The sequence below is a fragment of the Struthio camelus genome, chromosome 28 (assembly GCF_040807025.1).
Source record: "Struthio camelus isolate bStrCam1 chromosome 28, bStrCam1.hap1, whole genome shotgun sequence".
Lineage (NCBI taxonomy): Eukaryota > Metazoa > Chordata > Aves > Struthioniformes > Struthionidae > Struthio > Struthio camelus.
This window is the reverse complement of record NC_090969.1, coordinates 2610199-2637032: the sequence shown is the minus strand read 5'-3', so window position 1 is coordinate 2637032 and position 26834 is coordinate 2610199. Positions and strand designations below refer to the sequence as shown.

At 56.8% G+C, this 26834-nt stretch overlaps 1 protein-coding gene across 4 annotated transcripts; it reads right to left on the bottom strand.

Annotated features, from left to right (window-relative positions):
* Window positions 1-24739, bottom strand: RAPGEF3 (Rap guanine nucleotide exchange factor 3). 4 transcript variants are annotated; one of them, XM_068921411.1, is made up of 27 exons: window positions 24464-24739; window positions 13504-13557; window positions 12928-13034; window positions 12633-12754; window positions 12234-12408; window positions 11705-11789; window positions 11406-11466; window positions 11001-11077; window positions 10687-10833; window positions 10155-10264; window positions 9775-9863; window positions 8847-8925; window positions 8445-8595; window positions 8249-8331; window positions 7778-7817; window positions 7534-7615; window positions 7254-7400; window positions 6866-6963; window positions 6417-6542; window positions 6110-6291; window positions 5931-6021; window positions 5341-5391; window positions 4846-4933; window positions 4341-4405; window positions 3918-3972; window positions 3722-3793; window positions 1-2883 (listed from the first exon to the last, which is right to left on the bottom strand). In XM_068921411.1, the coding sequence occupies exons 1-27, from the start codon at window positions 24737-24739 to the stop codon at window positions 2765-2767; spliced, it is 2832 nt and encodes a 943-aa protein (XP_068777512.1). In that variant the 3' UTR covers window positions 1-2764. The 4 variants fall into 4 exon arrangements, with proteins under 4 accessions (XP_068777512.1, XP_068777513.1, XP_068777514.1 ...); XM_068921412.1 differs by having other exon boundaries at window positions 11001-11089; window positions 24464-24692; XM_068921413.1 differs by having other exon boundaries at window positions 2479-2883; window positions 5341-5388; window positions 11001-11089; window positions 24464-24692.
* Between the last annotated feature and the right edge of the window lie 2095 nt (window positions 24740-26834).

Below are 26834 nucleotides of genomic sequence, written 5' to 3'. Positions count from 1 at the left end.
AGGTATGATGGGGATTTTTATTTTAAGCAACCCATTCATTTGATGTGTGAGCTCAAAAAGAGTAATTAACGCAGCAGCATTCTGGTCCCTTGTTCCCTAATCCTTTTTGAACTTCCTGCCATGACCCAAAGTCTTCCCGGGAGCCACTGGCCTTGCAGCATGGGGGAGGACACATCCTTATAGCCCAGCCACCATCTCCTTCCCTGATGGGGGCTGAGGGGTTGCTATGCTCCCCCATCCTTGTGCTCTGTAATGTCCTGCAGGCAGCGAGGATGGGTTGACAAGGCATGAGCATCCCAGCGTGGGATCTCGAGCGTGTTGGCTCAGCTAACACACTGGGGAGCGGGGGGCAGCTCCTTCCGCACACCACGGAGTGGGACCAAGGTGAACCCCAACACAGGGGCCAGGACCCAGCAGCGGTTTCAGCTGAGCTAGTTGGGTTGCGGAGCTCCCAAATGGATGCTGGCAAATGAGCACCTTGTCCCTTATACAGTCAGGCTTTGCTGTAATCATCAGGCAGTTAGCTCATTTAAAGCACACTCAGAACTGCGTAATACACTAAGGGGCCCTGGCCTCTCATCTGGAGCTGGGAATCACTGCAGTCCTGCAAACTGACACCTTCCCTGCTGCTCAGTTTGGTCTGCCTGGGTTTGGCATCATCCCGTTGCTCAGTAGCTAACTGGGAAGGACTGACTGAGGCAGGCCACTTTGGGGGCTCCCACCTTGTAGTGCCTGGGTGTTAGATTCAGCTGTAACATGGCTGGGGGTGTTTGAGCAAGGCTGGGTGGGTTTTGCCCTGCTGGCCTGGAGTCTGGGTGGCCCCATGCTGTGGCATAATACTCCAGGTAGGGCACAGACCTGTGGCCAGTTGATGCCCTGCCAGGGGCTGAAAGCATCTCCCAGGCCCCGATAGCTGCAAACACGGAAAGTGTTTAGGGGCAGCAATCTCCCCTGAAACTTGTAATTTCATTCAGGCCAGCTCTGAGCAACAGCATTTGGAAGGTCAGTGCTAAATCTGCTCTGTGCACATCCAGTGATGCTCTGGAGGGAGGGATTGGGGGGGGGGGTCCTTATCCCTTAGGGCTTTTGGTTCTGCCTCTGGGAGCTAAGGAAAGGTTACAGCCCTTTGAATACATATTCCCTGATCCCTTGCTTGTGGCTTGGGAATGGTCAGGCAAAGGCAGCCAAGCTTAGCCCCAAGCAGTGCAAAAGAGGTTTACGATCTCAGCACGGCTTAACTTGATTGGGAGCCAGCCCCGCCACACTCCTTCCTGCTAACATCAGGTCGCGTTATCCATAGAAACAACCAGTCCACACTGCCTCCTGCCTGCTGGATGTGGTGAGCTTCTGGCAGCGTTAGTGGTCCATCTTGGCCACCCCTGGCTACAAACTAGGACAAGCACAGGTCACAGGCTCCATCACGAGGCCATCATAGCTTTTCCTCTATGGATACTGTCCTAGCTCCATGCTCTGTGCCACTGTTGTGGGTGACTGTTTTTGCTCCTGTCCATGGGAGGAAACTGAAGCACAGAGAAGGTCGTGATTAACTCATGGCTCAGCAGCAGAGGCTGGTTCCTGCAGTGGAGACGTGCTCCCTGCCCACCCTTCCTCACTGCATTCAACACCACTGATTTGAGCCCTCATGAACCTGTGAGGGATCTAGATGCTCCCCTGTGGCTGCTGGGGCCATGCAGCCCCCAGGAGGCTGGGACAGGGGACAGAGGACACAGCCTGTATGTCCCAAGGGCCAAGCAGGACAGAGGAGGAGGAAGGGCGGGTCCTCTCTGGGGCAGCTCCCAGGAGCTGTGGAGTTAACACAGGGCAGGAGGGTGTGTGAGGTCCAGGAGGACAGCAGGACACATCCCTGGCTTTACACACCTGTGTGCACACCTGCTCCCTGCGCACTCTGGACACACACACAGCTCCATATTCCTGCTTGCTGTGCCCCATCCCCAGGGGTTGTGCAGGTGCTGAGCCCAGTGAACTCACCACGCTCTATGCCACATCCTCTCCTCCCCTCTAGCCTTTGCAACCAGCTCCAGAGCCTCTTAGGATCAGCTCCATTGCTGCTTGTTTCCACAAGCCCTCAGTGCTGGAGCATAAAAAATGGGCTGCAGTGCTGCCACCAACCCTTTCTACTGATGGGGAACGTGCCAGTACCAGGGGCTTTACTCAGTGTCTCCGTACTAGGGTGTCCAGCCACAGATCCCCTGGGTGGTCACAGCTCCTGAGTGCACAGCAGCACCAGCCAGGTCCTGATCTCATCCTGGGTGGCATCATCTGACGGAGCCAGACGTGCTATTCCCTGACCACAGGGAAGCTCTGGCTTAGGTCCCCCCATGAGGAAGGAGTGTCTTCCAGTTCCAGCTCCCCTGGGGCAGGCAGCACCATGGGGCAGCCAGGGCTCCTTCCTTCCCTGCCGTGTGGCTGGTGCCGTGGAGCGAATCCGCCCTGATGCACGGAGGAGAAAGGTGAGTGCAGCCTTGCATACAAAAATACCTCTATTGCTCACTGTGTGAGGGCCTCTGACCCTGCTGTCCACGGCCCTCGCCTGCCTGCAGCCCACACGGGCTCCTGCGCTGCCTCATGGCGCAGAGCTTGGTGCCTGCAGCCAGCAGTGTGGCCGAGCGCAGGCTGCTCTTGGCCAGCTCCAATGCAGGCCCGTGCCCTGCACTGCTGGGAGTGGAGCTGCAGGGCCGGCCTCGCTGCTGGCAGACTTGCTGCTGCATCCCTGCTCCGGGTCCCCTCTGGCCCTCCTTCCCTGTCAGGACTCCAGGTCTCGTGAGAGCCGCAGCAGCTCCTTCTGGCTGTCGATGGCTTTCAGGTGCTGCAGGTAGGCCCAGGTAGAGACAGGGCTCCGCACGCTCAGGGACTGCTCGGAGCCTGCAACAGAGAGCCGAAATCAAAGCTGGGCTAACACCTCTTGCTGGGCTTATGCCTCTCGTTGGGCTCACCAAGCCCTCTGCATCATCACTGGCCTAACTCACCGACCCCGCCTCCATCAGCTCTGGCTCAGCTCACAATCCCCTATCCATTGCTTCTGGCTTGACTCATCAGTCTGCCTCCACCCCTTCCAGTTTGGTTCACCAATCCCTTTCCATCATCTCTGGCTTGGCTTGCCAATCCCCCTCCATCACTTCTGGTTCAGCCTGCAGATCCCCCTCCACTGCCTTTGGCTCAGCTCACCGATCCCTCTCTGTCACCTCTAGCTTGGCTCATTGATCCTCCTCCAGTGCCTCCAACTCAGCTCATTTAACCCCCTCCATCACTTCTGGCACCTCAATGGGGCTGAAGGGGCAGGAGCAAGGAGGAACAGACTCACACCAAGGGACAAAGAGATGCACCCAGCTGCTGCCTACAGCTAGAGCCATATGGAATGGTTAGAGCACTCAGGCATGTTGGAAGTGCTGACTGATTCTCCCTTCAGCATGAAAGCATGCTGACTGGTGTCTCCATCCAGCAGTGTGCGGGCCACAGACTCATGTCGCTCCATATGGCAGGGGGAGGGAGCTCAGCCTCCATCCCTGGGTACCAAAAGCACCTAGCCCAGTTTCCTCCCACTGCAACGGGGCTGACGCCCTTGGAGTGTCCCCATGGGACTCCACCATGCAAGGGCGCATGTTCGTCCAAGCCAGCCTCCTCCAGCCATGGACAGCCCCAAGGAGAGGGAGTCTCCCATTGCAGGGGATCATTGCATTGGATCAGCAAGGTCAAGCCGTACATGTGGAGATCCTCATGGCCTTGGGGTCCTCCAGTCGGTGTGGGGAACGACTCCGCAGTGGGGAGACCGGAGCTAGGTGTGGAGAGAGAGCAGGAGCTTAGCTATGTCCCCAAAGCTGCCCTATTCCCCTGCCTCACTTGCTGCCCTCACCCGTGGGTGATGACAGCCCTGCCTGACCCCTTGGGCAAGCACTCACCATGCGTGTGGCCCCGGCAGCGCTGCAGGACACGTACAGTCTTAGCCATCATGTGCTGTGGGCAAGGTACAAAGGTCACTTCCTGCCACCTGGCACCATTTTGCTCCCAGGCTGGTAAAACATAGTCCCCTCCAGCTTTAGTAGTGGATGTGGCTGCCTCATGCCCTCTGTGAAGGACTGCAGCTGGAAAGCCAGTCCTGCGTGCTCCTGTACCATCCCCATTCCCTGACAAGCACAGGGCCAAGGGGGTCCGCTCCTGGGGGTCTGCACTAATGCCACATGGCTGCTCTTGATCTGCCTCCCAAGGGATGCTGTGCAGGGTGCACGTCTGAGAGATGGGATGACAGGCAGGTCCCCAGGTCCCCAAAGGGTGGAGGGGATGGGACCTGCCTTCCCAAAGGGGAGCAAAGCTGCCTGACTCACCATCTTCTCAAAGTTGATGAGATTCTCGGCCAACGTGCGGTTGCCCTCGTGGATGAATGTCATGTCTGCAGGGGAAATCTTGGGATCAGACTGAGCCCAGGGCTTAGCTTTCTGCCTGCACCCTGCTGTGGCCAGGATCAGGGCACAAGGCATGACCCCAACTTTTGCCATGCCTGAGCCATGGGCTCAGTCCTCCCTCAAGCAGAGCCCTGTGCAGGGAAGAGGCTGTGCTGCGCAATATGGCCCCGCGGGATGGAGACCAGTGCCATGGCTGTGGCTAGTCTTTGGGACCCATGGACGAAGAGCCTCCATCTGGGTCTGAGGTGCTTGAGCCTTTCCCATCAGCCCCAGTGCCAAAGGGACCTAGCCACTGGGGAGAGCTGGATGCAGGCAAAGGGTTCCCTGTCATTACATCCCAAACTTCCTGCCCTGCACCCCCAGCAGAAGATGTGCAGCCTCCCTCCCCCCAGCTCAGTGCTCACACATCTGGAGCTGAGCTACCTACCTTTGAGAAGAAGGGGTACGAAGGGGATGATGGGGGGGCTCAGCTTGGCGACGGCCAGCCGATAGACCCTGTGGTTCCATGAGGGATCCTGAGGATGGAGCAGGATTTCAGCACGGAGCAGGCAGAGACACAGCCCCGACTGCAGGCTGCCCATGGCCCTGCGTGCAAAACGGCTCCAGGGAGGGAGACACATAAGAGAGGAGACCTCCAGTGCCCTGAACCAGCATATCTCAGAGCTTGGGGGAAAAGGTGGGCACTGTCTCCCCGGTGTCCCTGTCCCAGTGACCCTGTGTGTTTTGGGAAGCAAAGGCTGGAGAGAGCCCCAGCAAGTGCAGGGAGACTGAGGTGACCCTGCACCTTTTTCTGCACACACAATCCCATCCTGCTCTGGTCCCTGGTCCTCCAAACCCTGGCCCAAAGCCTGCACAGGAGCATCCCCGCTCTGTCTTGGCATCTGTGTGGGAATGGTGCAGGGAGGGAAGGGGTCATGCTCACCAGCATCCGCTCCAGCGCTGCGTGCAGCTTCCGGATCTTGTGAGGCAGCTTCTGTGCAGAGAGAGGGTCATCCGACATCCCAGCCCCAGCACCCTGGCTCTCCCACCCTCAGAGCCGTGGCTCCCACAACATGCCCATGGGGGATGGCAGGATTTGGCCGAGGTTCAGCCTGGATACCACCAGCAAGAAGGCTGGGATCTCGATGTAATGCCCTCCAGATGTCCAGGGATCTCCTGGTTTTCATGCCCTGTAATGCCCATCTCTGGGAGTCAGGCTCTGCGACACCACTTGCTCTGGGCACTTGTTAGGAGCTGTAGATTTGGAGCCCATTTCTACCCTGATCCAGGGGATTTGGGCCCTGGGCCGAACCTAACCAGCTGTGTGATCTGAGCTTGTCTGTCTCCCTCCAAGGCACTGAGGAGGGAAATATACTCCTTGTCCTTAGCAGATCTCTCACCAGAAGCTTTTGGAGTGTGGGATCAGCTTTTGGGGTCATTGCCTTCACCTCTTGCCCAGGTTGGGGACACAGATCTGTCACTACAGGGCTTGGGCCAGTATGAGCCCAAAGAAGGGCTGCCATGGCTGGTTACCTCCCAGGTCTTGGCAAGGCGGCTCACAGCTGTGTTGCTCACACCAAACATCACGGCAAAGAAGGAATTCAGGTTCTTCTGCTCCTTGAGGCTGCAAGCAAGGACAGAGCCAGTCAGGGCACATGGGAAGCTACCAAATTGCCCTTGCAGGGCTGGGACGTGGGTGTCGAGGCACTCACTGTGCAGCCAGCTTGATGAACTTGCGGAGGAGCTGGGCTCGCCTGCCCACCTCGGGGCAGAGGCACAGCTCTGTGGCCACCCAGTACTGCAGCTCATTGAAGCGCCGCATGACTCGCTCCAGATTGGCTGTGGTCACGTCATGAAACTTCTGTGGCCTGATGATGTAGTGGATCATTTCCACCTGCAGAGCCCAACGCCATTGCTGAGGCTAGCCAGGGTGCCACACTGAGTGCAGAACGGGCATCCCGAGAGCCACCCCAGGGTGCAGGATGGAGGTGTTTTCCCCAGGACGTGCACTGCCCTTACCTGGTGGATGCTCTTGAAGAGGTTCCAGTCATAGTCCGTGAGATGGCTGGCCAGGTCCTTGGAGCTGATGAGGTCCAATGTTTCTGAGGAGCCGGTGCTGGGCCCCAGCTGCTCAGGATGGGGGGTCTGTGCATAAGAGAGAGGATACCCAACCCCTCCTGCTGTTAGCAACTGCAGCAGGGAAGATAAGGATGGCTCCTGCCCGGGGAAGAGGATGAGGGATGGATGAACACCCTTAGCCCCGAGCACTAAGGAGACAAGTCAGCCACAAACCCCACTCTGGGGAGCACTGGCACCTCGTGGCCAGCCCTGCCTGCAATGTCATCCTTCCCCTGTGCTGCTGCAGCTGGTGTAGGGCCCGTGGCGTGCCACCCCAGTGCTGCCCAGCCCTGAGCTCCCCCCATGGCAGGATGCCCTGTCAGCTCATCCCACACAGCCCCAGCGCTCACCAGGCTGCACAGCTCCTCCATGCTCACAGCAAAGAGCCTCTCATTGAGCCCCAGCGAGGTGAACACCCCCACAGCATCCATCTGCAGTCCCACTTTATCTGCAGGAGAGAGGATAGTTGGTGCTGGGATGCAGCTTGCTTCCAGGCAGTCAGATGGGACGGATGGGTGACCGGCTCCTGGCACAGCCAGTGCCAGCCCTGCCGGGACTGCAGGAAAACGGGGCAGATCCTGCTCAAGCACTGCCACATACTGCCACATACCGCCTTTATTTCCTGCAGGCAAAACCTGCAGGTGGAGAAAAACACGGCGGCAGCCCACAGTGCATTTGCAGCTCTGCTGTGAGAGGAGAGACCCTGAGGACATGGCAGCCCTGGGAGACGGGGCTCACCTCCGGCTGAATTAACCTTCACCAGGATGTGCTCATCCTCGTGGCCGAGCTTAGGGGTGAGGGACCGGAGGATGTCCCGCACCGAAGCGTTCACAGGCAGCACCGTGATGAGGCACGAGTGGTCTGGTCTGTAGATCTCATAGGGCACTGAGGAGGGAAAGGGCTTCAGTAGGAACCATGGGCGGTAGCCACCCCCGCTGTTGCAGCCATCAGAGAGGGGACTGTCTCCCTCCAGCGGTAACAGTCCCCTCAGGCACACACAAGTGTGCATGATCTGTACCTTTGTCCTGAGCCCTTAAGGCACAGCTGCTATTCAAAATTGCCTCCTCCTGGCCTGCAAACCAGTTCACAGAGCTCCGAGCCTGGGGTGAAGGTGGGAGAGAGAGGGTCAGCGCAGGGTGCTGTTTGGGGAGGAAGGCCCCTTTGACATCCCACTGGCCATCCCTCCTTTGCGGGGACTGTGGATGACCCAGTTCTCCAATTCCCCACCTTGGCATCCACCAGTTTGCAGGGCTGCTCCCTACCTTAGGCTGGGGAGAAATGCTGCCACCTCCATTCTCCAGCCTGCACAGAGAGAAGTAAATATAGCATTAGAGCCCAGAAGACCACACGTGGTGCTGGAGACAGAATCAGCTGTGTTACACTGGAGAAGAGCCTGCAGCCCCCAGGATATGGGGTGCCAACAGGACCCACCGAGCATCCCTGCACCACAGAGCACTGGCGAGTCTCGGTGGTGTTTTACACACCCGTGGCTGGGAAACCTTGGCGCGGGGCCCAAGGATGCCTGAGAACTGTTAGTGCCATGCCAGAGATGTCAGGTGATTGCACTGCAAGCTTGTTTTGCTTGCTAAAAGCTCAGCCCCAAAGAAAGTGCAATTCCCTATGGCCTCTCCAGAGGTGCAGGATCCACAGAGCACATGGACATCAGCAGTAGCACTAGGTACAGCCAGGCTCTGTTTCGGATGGGAATCCCTGTCCTTCTCCAGAGGACTCACGGTCTGGGCCGCCGGCGGTCCTGTGCTTGCTCCTGGATCAGCCCACCCAGGCGAGGATCCTGGCTTGCCAGGTCTGCGAGGCTCTGCAGAATGAAGGTGCCCGGCAGTCAGTACAGCATGACCGTGGCCTGATGCCTGTGGGATCCCGCCGCACAGCACGAGCAGGCTGGGGACCTCCCTCCCGGCCCCGCAGTACCTGCAGCAAGGCTGTGGTGGTGCGGTCACCCTGCAGCAGACGCCCATAGAGCAGCACCCACTGGCTCACCAGCCGCAGGATTTTCCGGCGCTTATGTAGGGAGTAGGTGGCCTTCTCCTGCTCCAAGCCCTCCAGCGGCTCCGTGCGGAAAGTGGGATGAGTCAAGGGGATCACCACTGGCAATGCGGGGCTGGGAGAGGTCAGGGCAGGGAGAGGACCCCCATATACCAAGAGGAGAGATGGGTGGGTGGTCCGTGCCTGAGGGTCCTTGGTATGTGGGGTTCCCCTGGCCAACCCCTAAGGTCCCACTGGGGTGACTGAGACCAAGCTGAGCTGTCCCAGGCAGGCAGGTTCATGCCGTGGGATGGAGCCCCAGGTCCCCCTTCAGTCGCAGAAGGATATTGGTGCAGCAAGGCTCTGCAGAGCTGTGAGGTCGGCATGAACACAGTGTATGTCAGCAGGAAATCCCCCAGCAGGGTATCTGGAAGAGACCAAACCAGTCCCTGTTTATGCTTCACGAAGCCTAGTGAGCCGTAGCAGGGCTGGGCACACTGCAAGGAGCGCAGCGGTCATGACCAGGCAGTTCAGCTGGCTGGGAATGGGTCACCCATCCCCTGTTTTGGGCTAGGATAGCTGTGGTCTTCCCTCCATGGGGACTCTGCTCATGGCCTTGGACACAGGCCACTATTTGCTCTTAAATGCTGAAGAAAGGGTTGGCAAGAATGAAAGCTTATTGGAATGAAAAAATTAAAGAGACACAAAAAGTTCAGCAGACTTCATTTGGAGAAGAGTTAGCTAAAAAAAACAGCCTCTGAGGAGTCGAATTCAGAAGCACTCATTTTTCACTCACTGGGGCCACCTCCTGGTCTCTATCTCACCCCATTTTGATCCTCTCTAAAAGACAGGGAGGTGAAGGGAAGCAATTCACAGGCTCCAGAGCAGCTTCCTTCTCCTGGCCTGAATGGATGATTTAATGGTGAGAGAAGTGGCTTTTTTGGCTGAACTCCCAGGAAGTTGATGACTTTGGGAACAAGCTAGAGACATGAGCAGATAAAGGAGCAGCAGAGGAGACCGGGGAGAGTTTAAAGCAAAACCAAAGGAGAGGCAAAATCTGCAGTTTTGCCACAGCCAACCAGGGCAGCACCAGCAGACAGAGGGTCACAGCCCCTTGCTAATTGGCTGCACCATCAGCCATCCCCACTGGGCAGCCCTGCTTTGCACCGGTCCTCAATCCAGTACCCTGCCCCAACCCATGTGGGTGGGTCTGAGCCTTGGCCCAGCTATATCTGGGACATCTTCCCCAGGGCAGGGGATGCAGATGCACACATACCCACAGGGTCGTAGAGTGTCGCATCGAGCCTCATGAACTCCAGCAGATGCTCGAGGATCTTCTCAGGTGTCCCAGCCATCACTGAATACCTGGTGGGCAGAGCACAGGACACATCAGGCAGCCCCATGGGAAGGACCCAGTGCCGCATTTGTGTGCAGGGCCACCACGAAGGGCTACTTGGCCAGGCATCCCTGTTCCCCCTCTGGGGACAGAGTCCTCCCAGCAGACTCCCCTAAGGGAAGCTGGACAGTGGCTGCAGTGCGAGCTTGGAGATGGGCTGTGGCCGGCATAGGGCAGGGGGACAGGCAGCATCGGCTGGGAGCCCTGCAGGCACCTGTCCCTCACCTAGGTAAGGAGGGACAGGGATAGGCTGCTGTTACCTACTGCTCCTTGCAGCAGCTGGCTGGCTGCTGCCACCCTGCAGGTTTTTCTGCAGGATGAGCACCACCTTCCCGTGCTCCTTCAGACGCATGGTGTTGGCCTCGACATCCTAGAGAGTGAAAGCAACCATGAGCGTGGGAGAGGGATGCCAGGCTCTGGGACCCCGAACCATCCTTATTATCCCCCAAACCATGGCACAGGGCTGCAGAGTGCATCACTCATGGCCCCCTGAACCCTGCACTGGACCTGGCTGGCACTGCCCAGGGACTGGTGTACCAAGCCCTGTGAGCAGGCACCCTGGGTTGTGGGCACCAGGTGATGCCAGTCCAGCTGGTTGCACCCCAAAAACTACATCAGGAAACAGAGATACAGGATAGAAGTTGCTCAGAGATGTGCCCTCCATGGGGCCCTGGAGCTGGGAGCACCATGGTCTCTACGCATCCCTTAGCCCTGGGAGAAGCATGACATGCCTTGGATCGAGCAACACTGACATGCCCGGTGTCCCACTAACCATGAGGGCCCCGTGCCTACCTTGAGGATGCGGTTGAAGTCCTGCTTGTCCACACGGAGGAAGTGGCAGTTGTCTTCCCGTAGAATGATGGTGGCTGCGCGGGGTGCGTCATTCACCAGTGCCAGCTGCCCAAAATCGTCCCCCTCGTGCAGGGTGGCCACCAAGCCCTGGGGAGGCAGGAGGATGAGGGATAGGGTGGGAGCCCTCACCCCCACTCTGCACCAGCAAAGCTGTGTGTCTAGAGAGGCCTGCTCCATTGGTACTTGGGAACAGCGAGGAGTGGATGGGCCTAGGGAGCTTCGGTGGCTGCTGTGCAAGGCAGGGAATCACGTACCTTGCCATGGGTGACCACATTCACCGAGCCCTTCCAGATGATGTACCACGACGTGCCTTTATCTCCTTGGCTGAACACTGCAGAGAAAACTGTGGTGTCCAGCAGTCGAACAGGTGGAGTCCCTGAGCATCCCACACAGGGCTACGAGGGGATCAGCCCTCTTCAGCCATCCCATCATGGCCAGCCCCAGCACCCAACCCAGACCAGGCAAATGGGGCAGGTGCTTTAGTCCCCTCCATCTCTGGTCCACGAAGGTCCAAGGATTGCTGCAGGACATCAGGAATGTCCACAGCTGGTGGCAATTCATCCTTAGAAGGGGACCCTTTCCTAAATGCCAGCCCAGCCCTGCACCCTCTTCTGGAGTGAGAGCCAGCCGAGGCTGTGCGATGCTCGCACGATACTCACGCACGGTGCCTGCCCTCTGGTGTGACTCAAACATCATCACGGACGCCAGCTCCCGCTTCACCTGCAGTGAGAAGTGCCCACCCTTTAGTGTCACCCCAGCCCGGAGCTCAGCAAGGAGGGGACATGTTTGGGTAGGGGTGATGGGGGCAGGAAGGGATCCCAGGGTGGTTGGAAAGGGCAGAAGGGGAGAGGAGGAAGATGCCCAGATGTCATGGGAGGTGATGGGACACAGCAGAGTCTGGGGAATAGAGCGGGAGGGGGACGCATGCTGGGGGGAAGCACAGCATGACCACACTCACCGAGTTGGAGAGATGGGCCACAGCCTTTATGTGTAGGAGCTCCTCAAATATGAGCTCTAGCTCATCCTCTGTGCGCTGGGTAGGCCTGGGGAGAAAGAGGAAGTAAGTGGCTGTCCGCGAGCCAGCTCTGCAGGGTACAGCATCCCAGGAAGTGGCTGTGCACCCTCTCCCTGCCATGTCCTGGGGCACAGCCCTGTGCAAATGTCCCTCTCTAGATGCAACCTGGTGGCAGGGCAGTCTCTTTCTCTCCCTGAGGCACCATCCAGAAGGTGCCTGGGCGTCTGAGACCAGAGGCACTAAACACTCTGCCTGGGTACCACTGGGCTACGGCTGGGCTCTGGGATCCTCTGGCCATCTGACAGCCTACAGGAGATGCTCGGGTTACCCTGCACCCCAACCCTGTGCAGAAAGCCTTCCCTTGAGCCCTGTCCACAGGAGCCTTTGGCATCTCCAGCCCCCTGGAGCTAAGTGGGGTTGAAATGGGGCCCTGTGTCCCTCCCCGGTCCCTGGGGAGAGCCCAGACACTCACGGCTTGCGCAGGGCCATGGTGAGCAGTGCGTCAGGGCCCAACTGGGCCAAGAAGGCCAGTGCCTCCAGCAGCTCCTCCGCATCCCGGAGCCCATTGCTGGGCTCGGGGCTCAGCTCCAGCTCGGCAAAGCGGTAAAACTGGGTGTCCTTGTCCTGGAAATGCCACTCCTGCTTCACTGCGGGGAGAATAATGTGTGAACTCGGCTGTGCCTGGTGCCATGTGCATGGCTGGCCAGTCACTGCTGGGCATGTGTGCACCCACAGGAGACGCCAGCAGCTTGCAGAGCCTGGGGCAACGCAGTGCATCTCCTTGCCTTGCTCTTGGCACCTCAACCCACATCGCCACCAGCCCCAGAGAGATCCCATCACCATGTGGGGCACCAGTGCTGCCCACGCTCACCGTGCGTGAGGACTCCTCCGTCTACCAGCACCTGGCACACGCCAATGGCTTGGCTCCGTGTCTGGATGGAGAGCCCCGCGCTCAGCAGCCAGTCCACCAGCTCCTTCCCAGAGCAGCACTGCCTAGAAGAGAGGACAGCATGAGAAGGGCACTGGCGAGCCCCTGCCTGGGATGGGCAAGGTAAATCCTGCCATCCTTGGATGACTCCTGGGGTCCAGAAGTGCTGGGCCCCTCGCCACAGCCTGGAGCAGCTGATGATGCCCCCCCAGCACTGCCTGGGTGCTGGCAGTCCCACCTGTGGTGCCGTAGGTGATGCTTGTGGTCACGGATGAGGCCGGGGCAGGTGATCATGAGGTGGCTGAAGAGGAGCTTCCCAGCTCGCCAGATCTTTTCCGAGGATGCCTGGAGGGGAACGAAGATACATGGTTCACAGAGGAAATGAGAGTCCCCTATGCACTCCCCCTTGTGATGAGGACATGGGGAGGGAGGTGTAGGCTGATTTTTCCAAGACATTGCAGGGTATGTCCCCTCAGGTGGGATTTGCAGCCCATGGCGGGGACTGTGCCACTGGGGATGGCAGCAGAGGGATGTGCTTTGTACCAAACATCCCTAAAACCTTGCCAAAGGTGTAATATACCTGCATGTACATACCAGCATGGCAGGATCTCCATCCTCGGCCCCAGGAACAGCCAAGCCCAAGGGACTGACCAGCCCAAAGCTAGACTGGTCCGAGCTCAGGACCTCATGGCATGGGGGTGCTCCAGCCCTGACCCCTTGCCATTACAGCCTTCAAGGTACATTTCTCTATCCCAGCGTCTTCCATACTCAGGTCCCAAACTCCTGCCTTTGTGGATTTTCCCTGCCAACACACCTGGGTCAGGCTGTGTCCATAATCCAAGGTGGATTCGCTGTCCAAAAGTGGGGTCTGGAAAAGCAAAAAGAAAGGGGCTGGTGGCTGTGAGGTCTCAGTCGTGCTCCCCCAGCCTCCTGCATGCTGCAGGAGGGCCCCTGCTTCCTCCAACACACTTAGCTCCCAGATACATGGCTTCTCATGAAGGACAGGGACTTGATAGGACATAGGCTGAGCTCTCAGATGAACCCCTGTGAGGATCACTCATATGGAGATACCTGAGCAGCTAGTGAGGAATTAGCAAAGGGATGTGGTCCTAGTGAAGTAGTTCTGGGGGCAAAACCGTGCCAGGACACCAGATCACTGTCTTGGCCACCCCAAGGGTGTGTCCAGCCCTTACCCACCCTAAAAGATGTTACGGGAAGAACAAGAAATAAGGTGCTTCTTGTAGCAGGTAATGACTTCCCTGGCCCTAACGGAGCCTGCGCTGATGGACGTGTCCTCTGCACATTGGCCTAAATGCTTTTTTGACTCCATTTATGCTTTTGGCCTCCGCAACATCTTCTAGCAATCAGTTTAATGCCAATAAAGTACCTCCTCATCTTGCTTTAATCTGCCCCTGACAACTGCTGTGAGTAGTTCTCCAGCTCAAGGCTTTCCAGGCCCCCAAGATCCTTTTCCCAGTTGCCCCTTGCAGATACCTCCTGGCCAACACCTCCTCCCATGACCTGTAACTTGTTACCCAGCTGCGTTTCATTCAGACAGATCCAGCTCACCAAAGGATGCTCTGCAAGGCTGTCCTGCCTCTTTGCTTGGCCTCCCCTCCCCATGCACGTTTCTCAGAATCATTTTATACTTGCCACGACATAGCATCGTCACCTACAAGGATTCCCCTGCTATATCTATTTCTGCTTGGCAGCAGTCCTGCTCTGGTAGTGACTTTTGGAGATGGGCTAGTGAGCAAGGCGTAATCCCTCTTTACCAAGAGCCTTCCTTGTTAGCCAGCATGGCATGGCTGCAAGCCTGAGTCTGTTATGTGTCTGCAAGCACCGTTGTCAGCCGTACTTGCAATCACATCACAGAAAGCAGTCAGGCTTGTCTGAGAAGTTTTTCCACATGGATAGGTGCAAATGGGTATCCCCATCCCCTACGGCTATGCAGATCAACATCCAGCCCTGGAGGAGCGTGTCCCTGTGTTACCAAATCCAATTCCTGCTTCCAGGTACAGACTGATCCCTTTTTTTCAGATGGACCAAGTACTGTCCCCAAACTGCTGCCTTATAGCAGGGAGGCTGTTTCAGCAGCCTGCATCTCAGGTTAAATAAGGCGCTTCTTGCATTCACAACCTGTTCAACCTGCTGCTTTTGTGCCACGCTGTTAGCTGGCCATCCCCTTCCCCAGGACATTGCTTTGTAACTTCATGCTCAGCTTACACCAGATGCTGCAATCATACAGGCAACAACTTGCTCAGAGGCAGGCTCCCAGCCCAGCCCTCGGCTCCACTTGTCTAACTGTTTCTATTAGCTCAGCTGGTCCAGGCAATGATGCCCATACCCAGGAGACCAAGCCAAAGTACAGCCCACGGAGGGTTTTTTTGTGTGGCATCTTTACACTGGAACTAGCTGGAGTTTCCGTTCTCTAGGGATGAGACCAGGGACTGGTGGGGGCTTGCATCTGCACCAGTACAGCAGCGTGACCAGTGATGGGCCCCTGCATGGCATGGCCCTGGCCCCACTGGGGATACACAGAGGAAGCAGAAGGTCCTCCATGACCCTGGCCACACGGGCTTATTGCACTCACTTTGCTCTTGCATGCAGGGTTTGCAGCAAAGTCCAGGTCAGGGTTCAGCTCAGCTGAGTCTTCCTGCCACCCACTGCATGATTGCTGAGCACAGGAGTGACAGTAGCAGAGGGAACACGAGCCCTGGGAACCCAGGAGTCCAGCTGAACTGCCCTCCTAGACGGCGATGTGCTTTCTCATGGTGCAAGCAAAGGGAGAGTCTCTGGACAGCAACCCAGCCCCGGCCCTCCTCACATCTTGCATTGTGCTGGAGGTCCCACAGAGGGAAAGCAGTGAGTGGACCATGCTCACACAACTGAGAAACAACTCCCAGCTCCTCAGGGCAATTACAGGGCTGCTCCAGCCCTTCTGCAAGCTGGCATGAAGCACTGCTGCAGACCCAAGCATGCAGCGGCACAGACCCGGCTTGTGGACGTGTTTCCCCATGTCAGGTACCCAGGACACTCTCCCTGTTGACAGCATTTCACTTGTTTCCTTTGGCTCCCACAGTACCACTTTATGATGTTTTGATTGCCACTGCAGAGAAACCATGGCAAGGGCAGAGGGCAGATGGCAGGCGAAGCGCACACTAAAAGTGGGAGCAGCACAAAACTCTGTGCTGAGTCCTTCTGGCAGCAGCCCCACAGGATGCTCCAGCAGCAGCCCCAGGGGACGACAGGCTGGCTGCCCTCTGAGGCTGCCACAACAAATATCTCTGGACTCAGCACATCCAAAAACACCTCTTCACAAACTGGCTCGGTTCCATCCAAAGGGTAGTTACGTTTTCCCTTCTGGGAAGCTGCTGCAGGACTTAGGATGGGCAGGATACTTCTCTAAGGGCCATGAAACTGCATCAGCAGCCAGTCCAGCCTCATCTGCTCTCCACCAGAACAGCCCTGGCTGTCCTCATCCCCTGATGCACGTACAAAAAGGAATCACTTCTAGGTCTTTTGAACTATTTTATAAGGGAAGATGAAATAGTGCTGAGGGCAGGCACTGATCCTGCAGGCTCCCGGATCCCATCTTTCCCTTCACAAGCACAGAAATGGTCTAACTTCTTATTTCCATACATCAGTTCAGACTCCTTGACCTTGGCCTGACAATTCACACCCTTCCATACTACTCCCAGTCCCTACCCATAAGCTCTTTCCATGCTCTGCTTTCCCTCTTGATGGAGTAATGCCATGGGACGTCTTGCGTCCCCCCTCCCCATGCCTTCGACAGGACTGTCGTCCTAAAACGAAGGCAGTCTTTACTCTGCCCCATCCTTGTTGAATGCAGATACCTCTAAAACATGCCATATGAAACCTCTGTTTGTTTATTTTTTCCTGTGTCAGCTTAACTTCTAGCCGCTCTCACTTTATACTTATTTTACCTTGCACGCTGCCAGCCATACTGGCATTAAGGAAATGTGCCCAATTTGCACGGGAGGGCACTCCCAAGATTAACTCTTTAGACACCACTAAAAACTGATTCACAGAGCAGGTAGTTGAGATATCCCGAAGCCAAAATAAATCTGGACCTAGTTCAAAACACCTCGGTTACCTTGCAGCATCCTAACATCATCACCGCATGCATACCAGAGACCTGAAAAAACAAAACCCCCCACAGTTATGTTTAATTTCAAAAGGGGAAGTCCATTAAAACGAGGAAGCTGTTAGATAAAAGAAGGAAGTTAAAAGAGTAAAATCCTTGCAAACAGGGATCAAAGACAACATATTTGAGACAAGGAGTAAACACTTGCCACTTGCAGAGAAGGACTTCAGAAAGACCTGCAGAGAGCTAGAGTAGCCCCAGGGTAAGGAGAGGTGTTCAGACCTGGAAAGCTTTCCTCCATCTTTGAAACCAGGTCCAAATAAGAAAGATGGAAAAGATCACAAACTTCAGCATGTTATGGGAAAGGCACAAGAAGGCCTTGAAGAGTTGGAGAAACAACTTGCAGGGGGCACCTAAGGACCAGACCTGCTGCCACGGCAGATGATGAGGGTCAAGACCACTCATGGAGGATGAGGTTAGCAAAAAGAGATGATGAATATTGTGCCTATGTTCGCTGTGGAGGAGCGTGGGAGGAGTGCATGCCCGAACCTCTTTTTGGAGGCAACATATTGGAAGATTGGTCGGTCTCAAATGAAAGTCCTGCTGGAAAAAGGTTATAGACTAAATCAAGAAAATAAGCAGTCACAAATCACTAAGGCCTGGTGGTCCTCAGCATCTAGAGGAACTTGCGAGTGAACTAGATGAATTACTAAGGATGAATTGTAACCTCTCACTTCCTTTGGTACCAAAGAGACAGAGGTAGCAAATATGAAGCTTTTTTTTCCCAAGAATTTCAGGAGAGATCCTGGAAACTACTGACCAGGAAGCCAGAACGTGTCACCAAACACGTGCTGGATACAGTCTGCTCAAATTTGCTAAATTCTCTGAGAAGCCAGGTGACCATGAGATACAGTGAAAGATCCTCGTGGAGTTGAGGTAGTGCTTAAAAGATAGACACAATAGTGTGAAAAACACTCAGCTTTGCCAGGGAAGGCAGGTCACTGGTGGGGTCTCACAGAGGGAGACCGGGAGAAGTGATGAACAGAGGGATGACAGCATGGGTGAGGATACTCCAGGGCAGAAGAGAGCAGGCCTGGCTGGAGAAATGCAGCGGCACCTCAGGGCACTGAACAGCGGGAAAACAGAGGAAGAGGTAAAATTCAACACAGAAAAATGTCAGTAAGGGTTATTAAAAGAAAATAAGCCCCAAATTCCCACACTGCTGGTGACAAGCTCTGAACTGATCTCTCAGGAAGATCGTGGCCATCTCTGAAAATACGAACTCACATCTCAATAGTTTTAAAAGATGCAAATAGCAGGGTGGGTGTTAGTAGGAATGGGACAGAAAATAAAATAGGAGACCTCACTTTGCCACTGTATAAATCCATGGTGCACCCTTTTCAACATGCAATTCAATCTTCCCTTAGAAAGCATTAAAGAGAAATGGAAAAGATATAAAGAAGGCAAAAAAAAAAGATAAAGTGCTCAGAAAGGCCTTTTCTTGGAGGATGTTTGAATATGACAGAGATCTGCAAGATATGGGATGGGGAAGGTGAATAAGAAGCAATTTTCCCCTGTCTCTTACAACACAAAAAAGATGACACCAAATTAAATGTGGAGGACATTTAAAACAGTCAACGGGAGGTACTCACAAAACACGGTGCATGGTTAAGCTGTGGTACTCCCTGCTGCAGGGCACTGCAGATGCTAAAAGTTTATATGGATTCAAAAAAGGGACTAGATAAATTAACGGGAGCTAAAAAATATCTATCAAAGTTTGCTACACGCAAAAGCACGAGTTCTAGCTCAGGAAGACGGAGCCACAAGTCACTGGTGGGGAGAGCAGAAGAGAATTTGGAAAAAATCTTGCTATTTATTTCCCATTCACGACTCTTCCCCAGGCAACCCCTCTGACCGCTGTCCAGCCAGACTACTGATCCGACGTGGTATAGCCATTCCCATGTCACAGCTACCTCCTTGCTTGTCTTCCCGTGACTCTGACTTCCTCTGCACATCCTTTCCGAGGTGTTTATTCATGCAGCTAAGCCTGGAGCTCATCCTTGAAAGCTCTTCCCTGTTGTTTAGGATGCAAATTCCAGGCAGCTTTTGTACCTTGCTGTATGAGAAACAGCAAGCCGTTCCCTCACGCATGGCCCTGAATTCCTCTGTCCAGCTCTTTCTCTAAATAGTCTCCTTGTTACTTAAAAACACAACCTTTGGGAATGGAAAACCCCAGTCATAGACCTATTTTTTTGTTCTGTTTAATTCAAACGGAATCAACACATGACGATTTGATCCAATGCTATTTTCTAAGACCAACTCTTCCTTAACGTCTTTGCCATTTACCAAAGCCAGTCCTAAAATAGCATCACCCTTTTTGGCTTGGGGAATCTCCTGGAGCAATCTGTCATTATGGCTGTCAGGAATAGCTGGGAATTGTCTTTATTAGCAGCACGCACACTCCAGTTCGAGGCTGCCACAGCAGGTCCCTGGCAGTGGGGCTGGACAAACTGGCTGCCGACTGCAAGGGCACTATGCAGAGCAGGTCTCACCCATGAGACAGCTCTGTTGGGAGTGTCAGCCCATCTCTCATGGGACAGGAAATTCTTTGCTGCCAGGCTGCGTTTTCTACCCCGTCACCCACATGAATTTGGCCCCATCACATGTCGAAGCTCACGATTGCCTAAAAAATATGGTATGAGCACGCAGTGGGACTGCTCAGCATCTCTCATGGAGGGCAAAGTCCCATAGGCTGTGAGCATGGCTCCTGGCCAAAAATGCTTCCAGCACTTGCTCCTCTCTAGTATCTCCTGTCCTCCATGACATCCTCAGCCGCTAGCGAAACCAAGCTTGGAGCAGGCTGAGCTCAGCTGGACTTTCTCAGAGCCTCGTTTCCCTGTGCCACAGATACCGATGACCCCTGTAGCCCAGGTCCCGACCCAAGGAGCCCTGCAAGATGCCTTCTACCTCCCCCACTACCCCTGTGGACTCCCTGGGGCCCAGTGAGGCACCCGTGGCACCCCCATCCTAATCCCATTCCCTATCCTATTTCCAAATTCTTCCCCTTTCAATAGACTCTGAATAAACTAAGCAACAACGGATATGTCATTAAAATGAGGAAAACCCAAGGGAGCATCCAAGCAGTGCATGTCCTGCCTTCAACCCATCTCTGGCCACTCTCTGGCCACTCCTGAGCGCTGAAGAACCCAGCCTCTGAACGGCACAGCTCAAACACCCCTCCCGGTCCTTGCCATACTGGCTCCCATCACCAGGAGAAGGGACCTGGATGGGGATCTCAGGGCTGTGTCTATCCCCTCACCTGCTCACAGATCCAAGCAGAGACCTCAGGGCATCCCCCAGCTCCCTGGATGCCTGCCAGTGGAGCTGCTGGGGCTGCGATTGCTATCCCTCTCCAGGGCCCTCTTGGGCCCTTAGCTCCTCCACTGCTGTGCTTTCCATGGGCTATCCCCCATCAGTAGTTGTTTTTTCTCCTTCTGTTTCTTTTTCTCTTGGGCTTTTCCCATCCTGGGATGGGGTGCCAGATGCAGTGATAAAAGGAAAAAAAAATGGCAGCTCCATCACTTGCTGCCCAAGACCCCAGGTGATTTCCCATCCCTGCACCATGGGGCCACCTCCTCCTCACCACCCTCTCACCCCACGGTGGCAGGAGTCAGCGGAAGGCACTGCTTGTGAGCCTGGCTGCAGACGCAGCCCTAACCCCAGCTTGCCACCATGCAAATCCAGATGAGCTTTGCTGATACCAGCTCCCATTCAAGCACTGACCGAGGGGAAAGTGAGATGTGTGAGGGATGAGGGCTCCCACATAGCCACAGCCCTGAATAAACAACCTTTCATCTGTGCTGCATGTGCTGAATAAATCACAGGCTACCGGAAGCTGAAGGCACCCGTCAGACCTGTTCTCTGCGCCGCGTGCTAAGACAGTTAACGCACTTTGAGCATTAACCCCGAGACATGATGAGGGCGATCTTTACTCAGGGTGCCCTCATCTGCATGTGGGGAAACTCAAGGGGAAGATTTTGTAGGCTCCCACATTTATTTCTGGCTGCTTTGTGATGACAGAGGCAATTACAAAGCCTGTCTCTATGGAAAGGTCTGCAGCACAGCGGCTGGGGACTCCAGGCTGGCGGTGGAGATGGTGGACACTAGCCGCACAGTGAGTGAGCATCTTCTGGTCCAGATCCTCCTCGGAGGCTGTCTGCCTGCTCTGCCCTTGTTGCTTTGTGCTCTGCTCACTCTGGGCAGGGTGAGAAGGTGCAAGCAAGCCCAGACCTGGCTGAACAGCAATGAGAGGGCAAGAGTAATTAGCCCCCCCCTAAGCCTCAATTAAGGAAGCCAAGGGCAAGAGTAATTAGCTGCAGAATCCTTCTTTGCAAATGAATTTAAGGGGGGGGGGGAATAACACCTACCAAGGAGCCGAGGGGAAACCAAACGGCCCTGGCACCTCCTAGTACAGGCAGGAGGGTGATGGAGGTGGACGCTCACTGATGGGTGCACGGACAGGTGAACTGCCCTGCACCACCTGCCTGGCCAATGGACCATCCCAAGCCGAGCAGACACCTACTCACACCCTGCCTGGCTCAGACTGCTCCCTGAGCCTGCACCTCATTTCCTAATTCTCACTTCTGCAAGACCTCAGTTACCTCCTCCAGCTCTTTCCCTACCCCAGGGCTTTTCCCTTCTCCTCTGGGCAGCCCAAAGGGCTCAAGCCAACGACCTGCACCAAGCAGTTTGCAAGATGCTTAAGAGAGATTGGGGAAGTGGGAGGAAAATAAGTGGCTCTGCAAATGCAGCAGGTCCCTGGAGACGTTCCCAGCCTGGCCACTCTATTGCTGTGGCTGGGACACCATGACTTACTCACTGTACAAACTTTCCTGAGCCTCGTGACTGCCCCATGGAACAGGAAACGCTCCGGCAATTGTAGAGCAAATGTTTGCAAATCCGAGCCAGGCTGTGGCCGGACTGCGGTGCTGCCTCCCGTGGGACTTGGGGGCCGATGTCACCACCTCTGTGCACAGGCACCAGCTGGTCCTCAGCACCGGACCCCAAACAGCCCCTTTCCCTTTGCTGTCACCTGGTAGATGAGGAGACACAGAGTGCCGAGGCCTTTCCTTGTGGCAGAGAGCCAGAATATCCCATGGTCCTGCTCAAAGCTAGGCTCACAAGGACAGCGGAGCAGACTGAGAAGCACTTTCCCTGCCAGGGACAACCACTCAAAGGGACTTTTCCTGAGTGGCTACAACCCTGCTGATGTTTTTTCTTTGCTGGCCCAGCAATGAAAAGTCTTATGAACGTCCTAAAAAGTGTTCCCAAAGCATGCTTGCTCCCTAGCCCTTTGCCTACCACCGGGGCTGCGCTGTTCCCGGGTCCCTCCTGGGCCTGACTCACAGGATGCCCACCCCACCCTCACTCCCTGCCTAATTGTCACAGCATCTCAGCCGCTGTCTTCAAACAGCTTCCTAAGGAGTTGCCTGTTTCCATCTTCCTGCTTACGGGACACAAGGGCGCTGAGATCCTGTCTGTCTCCAGAAATCCGGCAGCTGCGGGCGCCCGGCCAAGGCCGGGAGCGACCGTTCCGCGCTCGCGCGCCGCTTTGTTTGGGATCCCGGAGAAAACAACAGGAGCTATTTCAGGCTTTACGGCTCCAGAGAAAGTCCTCGCCCATCCGCAGCCTCAAATGGCATGGCAGCGAGCCAGGCTCCTGCTTTCCCGCCTCGGACCCTTGCTGGGGAGGGGGACTCCGGAGGACCTGCTCTGCCCCCTCCATCATTTCGCAGGCTCCGGGGCCAACCAGACGCGGCGAGAGCCTGCACGGATAGCACTTGCACTCAAGCGTTGCAGTAGTTCTTGGAGGGATGAAGCGCAGAGCTACTTCAGGACGCTGGTCTGTGACGTACCTGTGATGCCAGGGAATGGGGGCCTGAAGTTGAGTCTCATTGCTAAAAAGCAGGGCTGGGAGAGATCTGCTGGGCACGGGAGACAGGCAGAGGTCCCCAGGAGGTATAAGACAAAGCCACAGTCACGAGGAGGAGTTCCCAAGAGCCAAATGCTTGTAGAGTGTTGGGGGCAGGTGAAGAAAATGCTGCTCCTACACACGGCTAGCCAGGTCTCCCCGTACCTGTTCCCGGCCTGGAGGAACGGGCACGCTGGGAGCACCCTTGTACCTGCAAACGCCGGAGAAAATGTCGACTTGCTCTCTCACTCCCTGCAAAGATCAGACCCTCTCCCTTCAAATGATGCACAGACATACTCATGCACGTGGGAGCCGCCCAGGGAGGTGACATTCCTGCCATGCTGCACGTGCCACCACGCTGCGCGTGCCGCGCTGGGGGTGACTGGGCTGCCGAGCTGAGCAAGGGGCCGAGTGAGCGTTCCCACCTGTACGAGCTCTCGACAGCGTTTTGTCAGATGTATCCTGGCTGGGCATTTTAAAATAGTATCTCTACAGCCTGCTGCTTTCCTGAGCACCCTGTTTTTTTGCCACCCTGTGCACGTAGCTAAAAAAAGAAATGGAGTTCCTACAAATGCAAAAAAACAGGAAGAAGGGAAAAAGGAAAGAAAGCTTTCTTATTTGTAAAGTAACTTGTGCACCACTAAAAAAGGCTAAGAACGGGGGTTGTTGTCTCCTTAAAAATTTTACTTTTTTCATCAAAAACATTTGCCTCAGGTTTCCCCCTAGTTCTTGTCAAGCAGCATGGGATGGAGAAGGCCTGGAGCAAAGCAGCTCGGATAGATGTGTGCTTACACAGCTGGGACGACTGAATGTGCCTGTGGCTATGCACCACAGTCACCTCCCGGACCAAAGGGGACAGCAAGAGGCCAAGAGTGGGGACTGGATGTCTTTCGCACTCCTTGGGAGACCAGCAGCTCTTGGCAAGGGAACCGCACTGACCCTGGGCTGGAGGACGTGATGTTGAGCACTGTCCTGCTGCCAAGTGACAGGTTTTGCCTGTAGAAACAGTCTGACCTGACGGGGAAGGAACATTTTGAACCCTGCGTGCTGCAGAGGCAGAGACGCGGGTACGGTGTTTCCTGTTCACACGCTCGGGGCTTGTGTGTGCTCCTCAACCGCTGCCCAGACGCTGTGCACCGAAGCACAATAGCACAGGGCTCATTTCATGCCTCGCTGCGAGCTACGCCTGGAGAAGGGGTTAGGGCAGCCGGCTGCAGAAATGTTTTCACTGCATGCCTTGCCTTGCAGCAAGCAAACAAGAGGGGGGAGCAGGGTGCGGGTCACAGATCACAGCCCGGTGCCAGGCCACCTGGAAAGGCAGGCAAAGGCTGGACCTGCCCTGCAAAGGCTTGCTCAGGAAGTGGGTCTGGAGGCTGAAATACGCCCGCGGGGCCCCCGCTTGGGTCTCCCCATGCCTCCACCTCGCCGTGCCCCGTTAACCCCACAGCAGCATCCAGCCCTAGCACCGCTGCCAAGTGAAGACCCCCCAGCGCCCTGGGAAATGTTGCAGGGGGGCAGTGCCAGGGTGGGGAAAGTCACCGGCTAAGGCGAGGCTCCTTCCCCTCGAGCTCTGACCCTTGGGGCTCCCTGCGCCCAGCAGCCCCGGGGCAGCGCTCGTTGTGGCCCGTTGTGGCCGGGGGGCCCCGAAGCGGGGCTCGGCGCCGGCTGTCCCCCGCACATGCAGCCCACACTCACCCAGCGGATGCCCTGGATGAGGGGCAGGCTGCCCGCTTCACCCTCCAGCCGGATCTCGTAGCTGGAGCTCCGGAACAAGTGCATCTTCTTGAGCAGCACCGAGAGCCGGTTCCCGTCAACTCCGAGCCCGCCGGGAGGCGTCGGCGAGAGAGCGCCGGGGCTCGGCTCCAGCCCCGCTCTCCATGTGCCCTGCCGGCTCCGGGCCACCGGAGCACCCGGCCGCCGCCGCACCGCCTCCCCGGCCCCGGCCGCCGCCCCGGCCCCGCGCACCTTCATGCGGCGGCGGCGGCGGCAGCGCGGAGGGGCGAAGCCATCGCGGCCGCAGCGCGCTGCAGCCCCCGCGGCTCCGGCTGACCGCGGCGCTGCTCGGGGCGGGCCGGGCCGGGCTCGGCGCCGCCGCCGCCGCTGCTACCGCCGCCGCCGCCGCCGCCGCGCCGGGCTGGGCGCGCCCCGCCCCCGAGCGGGCTGGGACCGGGAGCGGGCGCCGAGCGGGGCGCCGAGGTGGTGCATCCCGCCCGCGGAGCCGCCTCCGGCACCCCGCGACCCCCAGCCGGCACCCTGCGCCCTCAGGGTGGGGGGTGGGGGGGGGGAGCATCCCGGGGACCTCCGTCTCCGGGAGTGCCCAGCTGGACCTCAACGCCGGGGAAGCCTCTGCCGTGCTGGGCCCGGCTCCCGAGTGCCCAGTCGGACCCCACGCCCTGGAGATCAGGGGGTGCTGGTGACCCCCTGTCCTGCCCGGCCCGGGAGCGCTCAGCCAGACCCTGCAGCCCTGGGATGCCTTGTCCTGTCGGGGATCCCCTGCCTTGCCTTTCCCCGGAGCAGGCAGCCCAGCCCTCGACCCTCGGGGATCCCCTGTCCTGCTGGGGACCACCTGCCCTGACTGTCCCGGGAACACCCAACCCAGACCACGACCCTCTGCACAGCCTGGCACAGCCCAGAAGTGCCCAACTGGAACCCCCGCACCCCAGGGATTGGGGTACCCTAGGGACTCCCTGGTATCCTTGTGGACCTCCCACCTCCACTGTCCTGGGAGCACCCAGCCCAGACCCCCACTCCTGGGAAGCCCAGCCAAGCCAGGGAGTGCCCAGCCAGACCCCTAGCTCTGGGGGATCAGGGTGTCTCAGGGTCCCCCTGCCCTGCCCGGGATACCCTGCCGTACCCAGTCCCCTATGTGCTCCTCTGGGACCCAAACCCCGGGGATCAGGTCACCCTGAGGACACCCTGCCCTGATCATCCCAGGAGTGCTTAGCCCAGACCCTGCACCCCAGGGACTGGGGTGTCCTGGCTACCCCCTGCCCCACTGGCAGGGGCATCGACTCCCTACCCTTTCTGTCCCAGGAGTGCACAGCCTGGACCCTGTTGCCTGAAGACCCCCGGCCTGATTCAGGGGTGCCCAGCCAGACCCTGTGCCCTGGGGATCAGGGTGTGCCAGGAGCCCCTGCCCTTCCGGGGACCTGCCGCTCTGCCCAGTCCTGGAGTGCCCAAGCAGCACCCTGCGTCCCGGGGACTCCTGGGGACCACCTGGCCTGTTTGGGTCCCTGCACATCCCACTGGGACCCTGAGCCCTGGGGTTGGGGGTGCCCCAGGATACTTTGCTCTTCTGGAGACCCCCGGTCCTTTTCAGGCCTGGGGCTTTTTGGGTAAAAAGAAAGGAGTTTCTGCCAAAATGAACTTTCACTTTTGAAAGAAACTCCATTTTTATATAAAAAATAACTGATTTTTAACTACGTATTTAAACACCACCCCACACTCCAGCCAGCAAAGTGATGGGAAATGTCAGCTACATGTGAGCAGTTTGGATATGTGTCCTTGACCCACTCCTGCTCATGCTTTGCTTTCTGTCAGTCACCCCAGGGACTTCAGGGGCCAGGCCAGGGTCCCCGAAGGGAAGCAGAGAACAGAGTGACCCAACTGCCCAGAGACACCCAGGACTGTCATTAGTTCTCCAGGTCACCCCACCACGGGGCCTTGGGAGATAGGATCAGTCCCAGGCTCCCTGCGTGGCCTTGGGCAAATGCTTGAGCAGCCTTGTAAGATGGGGACAGCAATCCTTCCTCCCACGGTCTGCTTCGCCTACAGGCACTGTGAGCTCTCGGAGACAGAAGAGGCATTTCACCGTCTGTACAGCATTAGACCTTGAGGCCTCAGTTGTTGCTGCAGCCACTGTGCTCTGCTGCAGCAGAGGATCATAACAAACACCCACATGCAATTACATCCTTTAAGAATCTCACCCTGAGATCTGTCACCGCTTACACCACGGCCGGAGTCCGCTCCTTTGTGCAGTTATTTTGTCCAAGATCTCCGAGTGAAAACTGCAGGGCTGCTGCATAACTATCCTCTTTGCAAAGCCCTCCCAGGAGTCTCGCTAAAG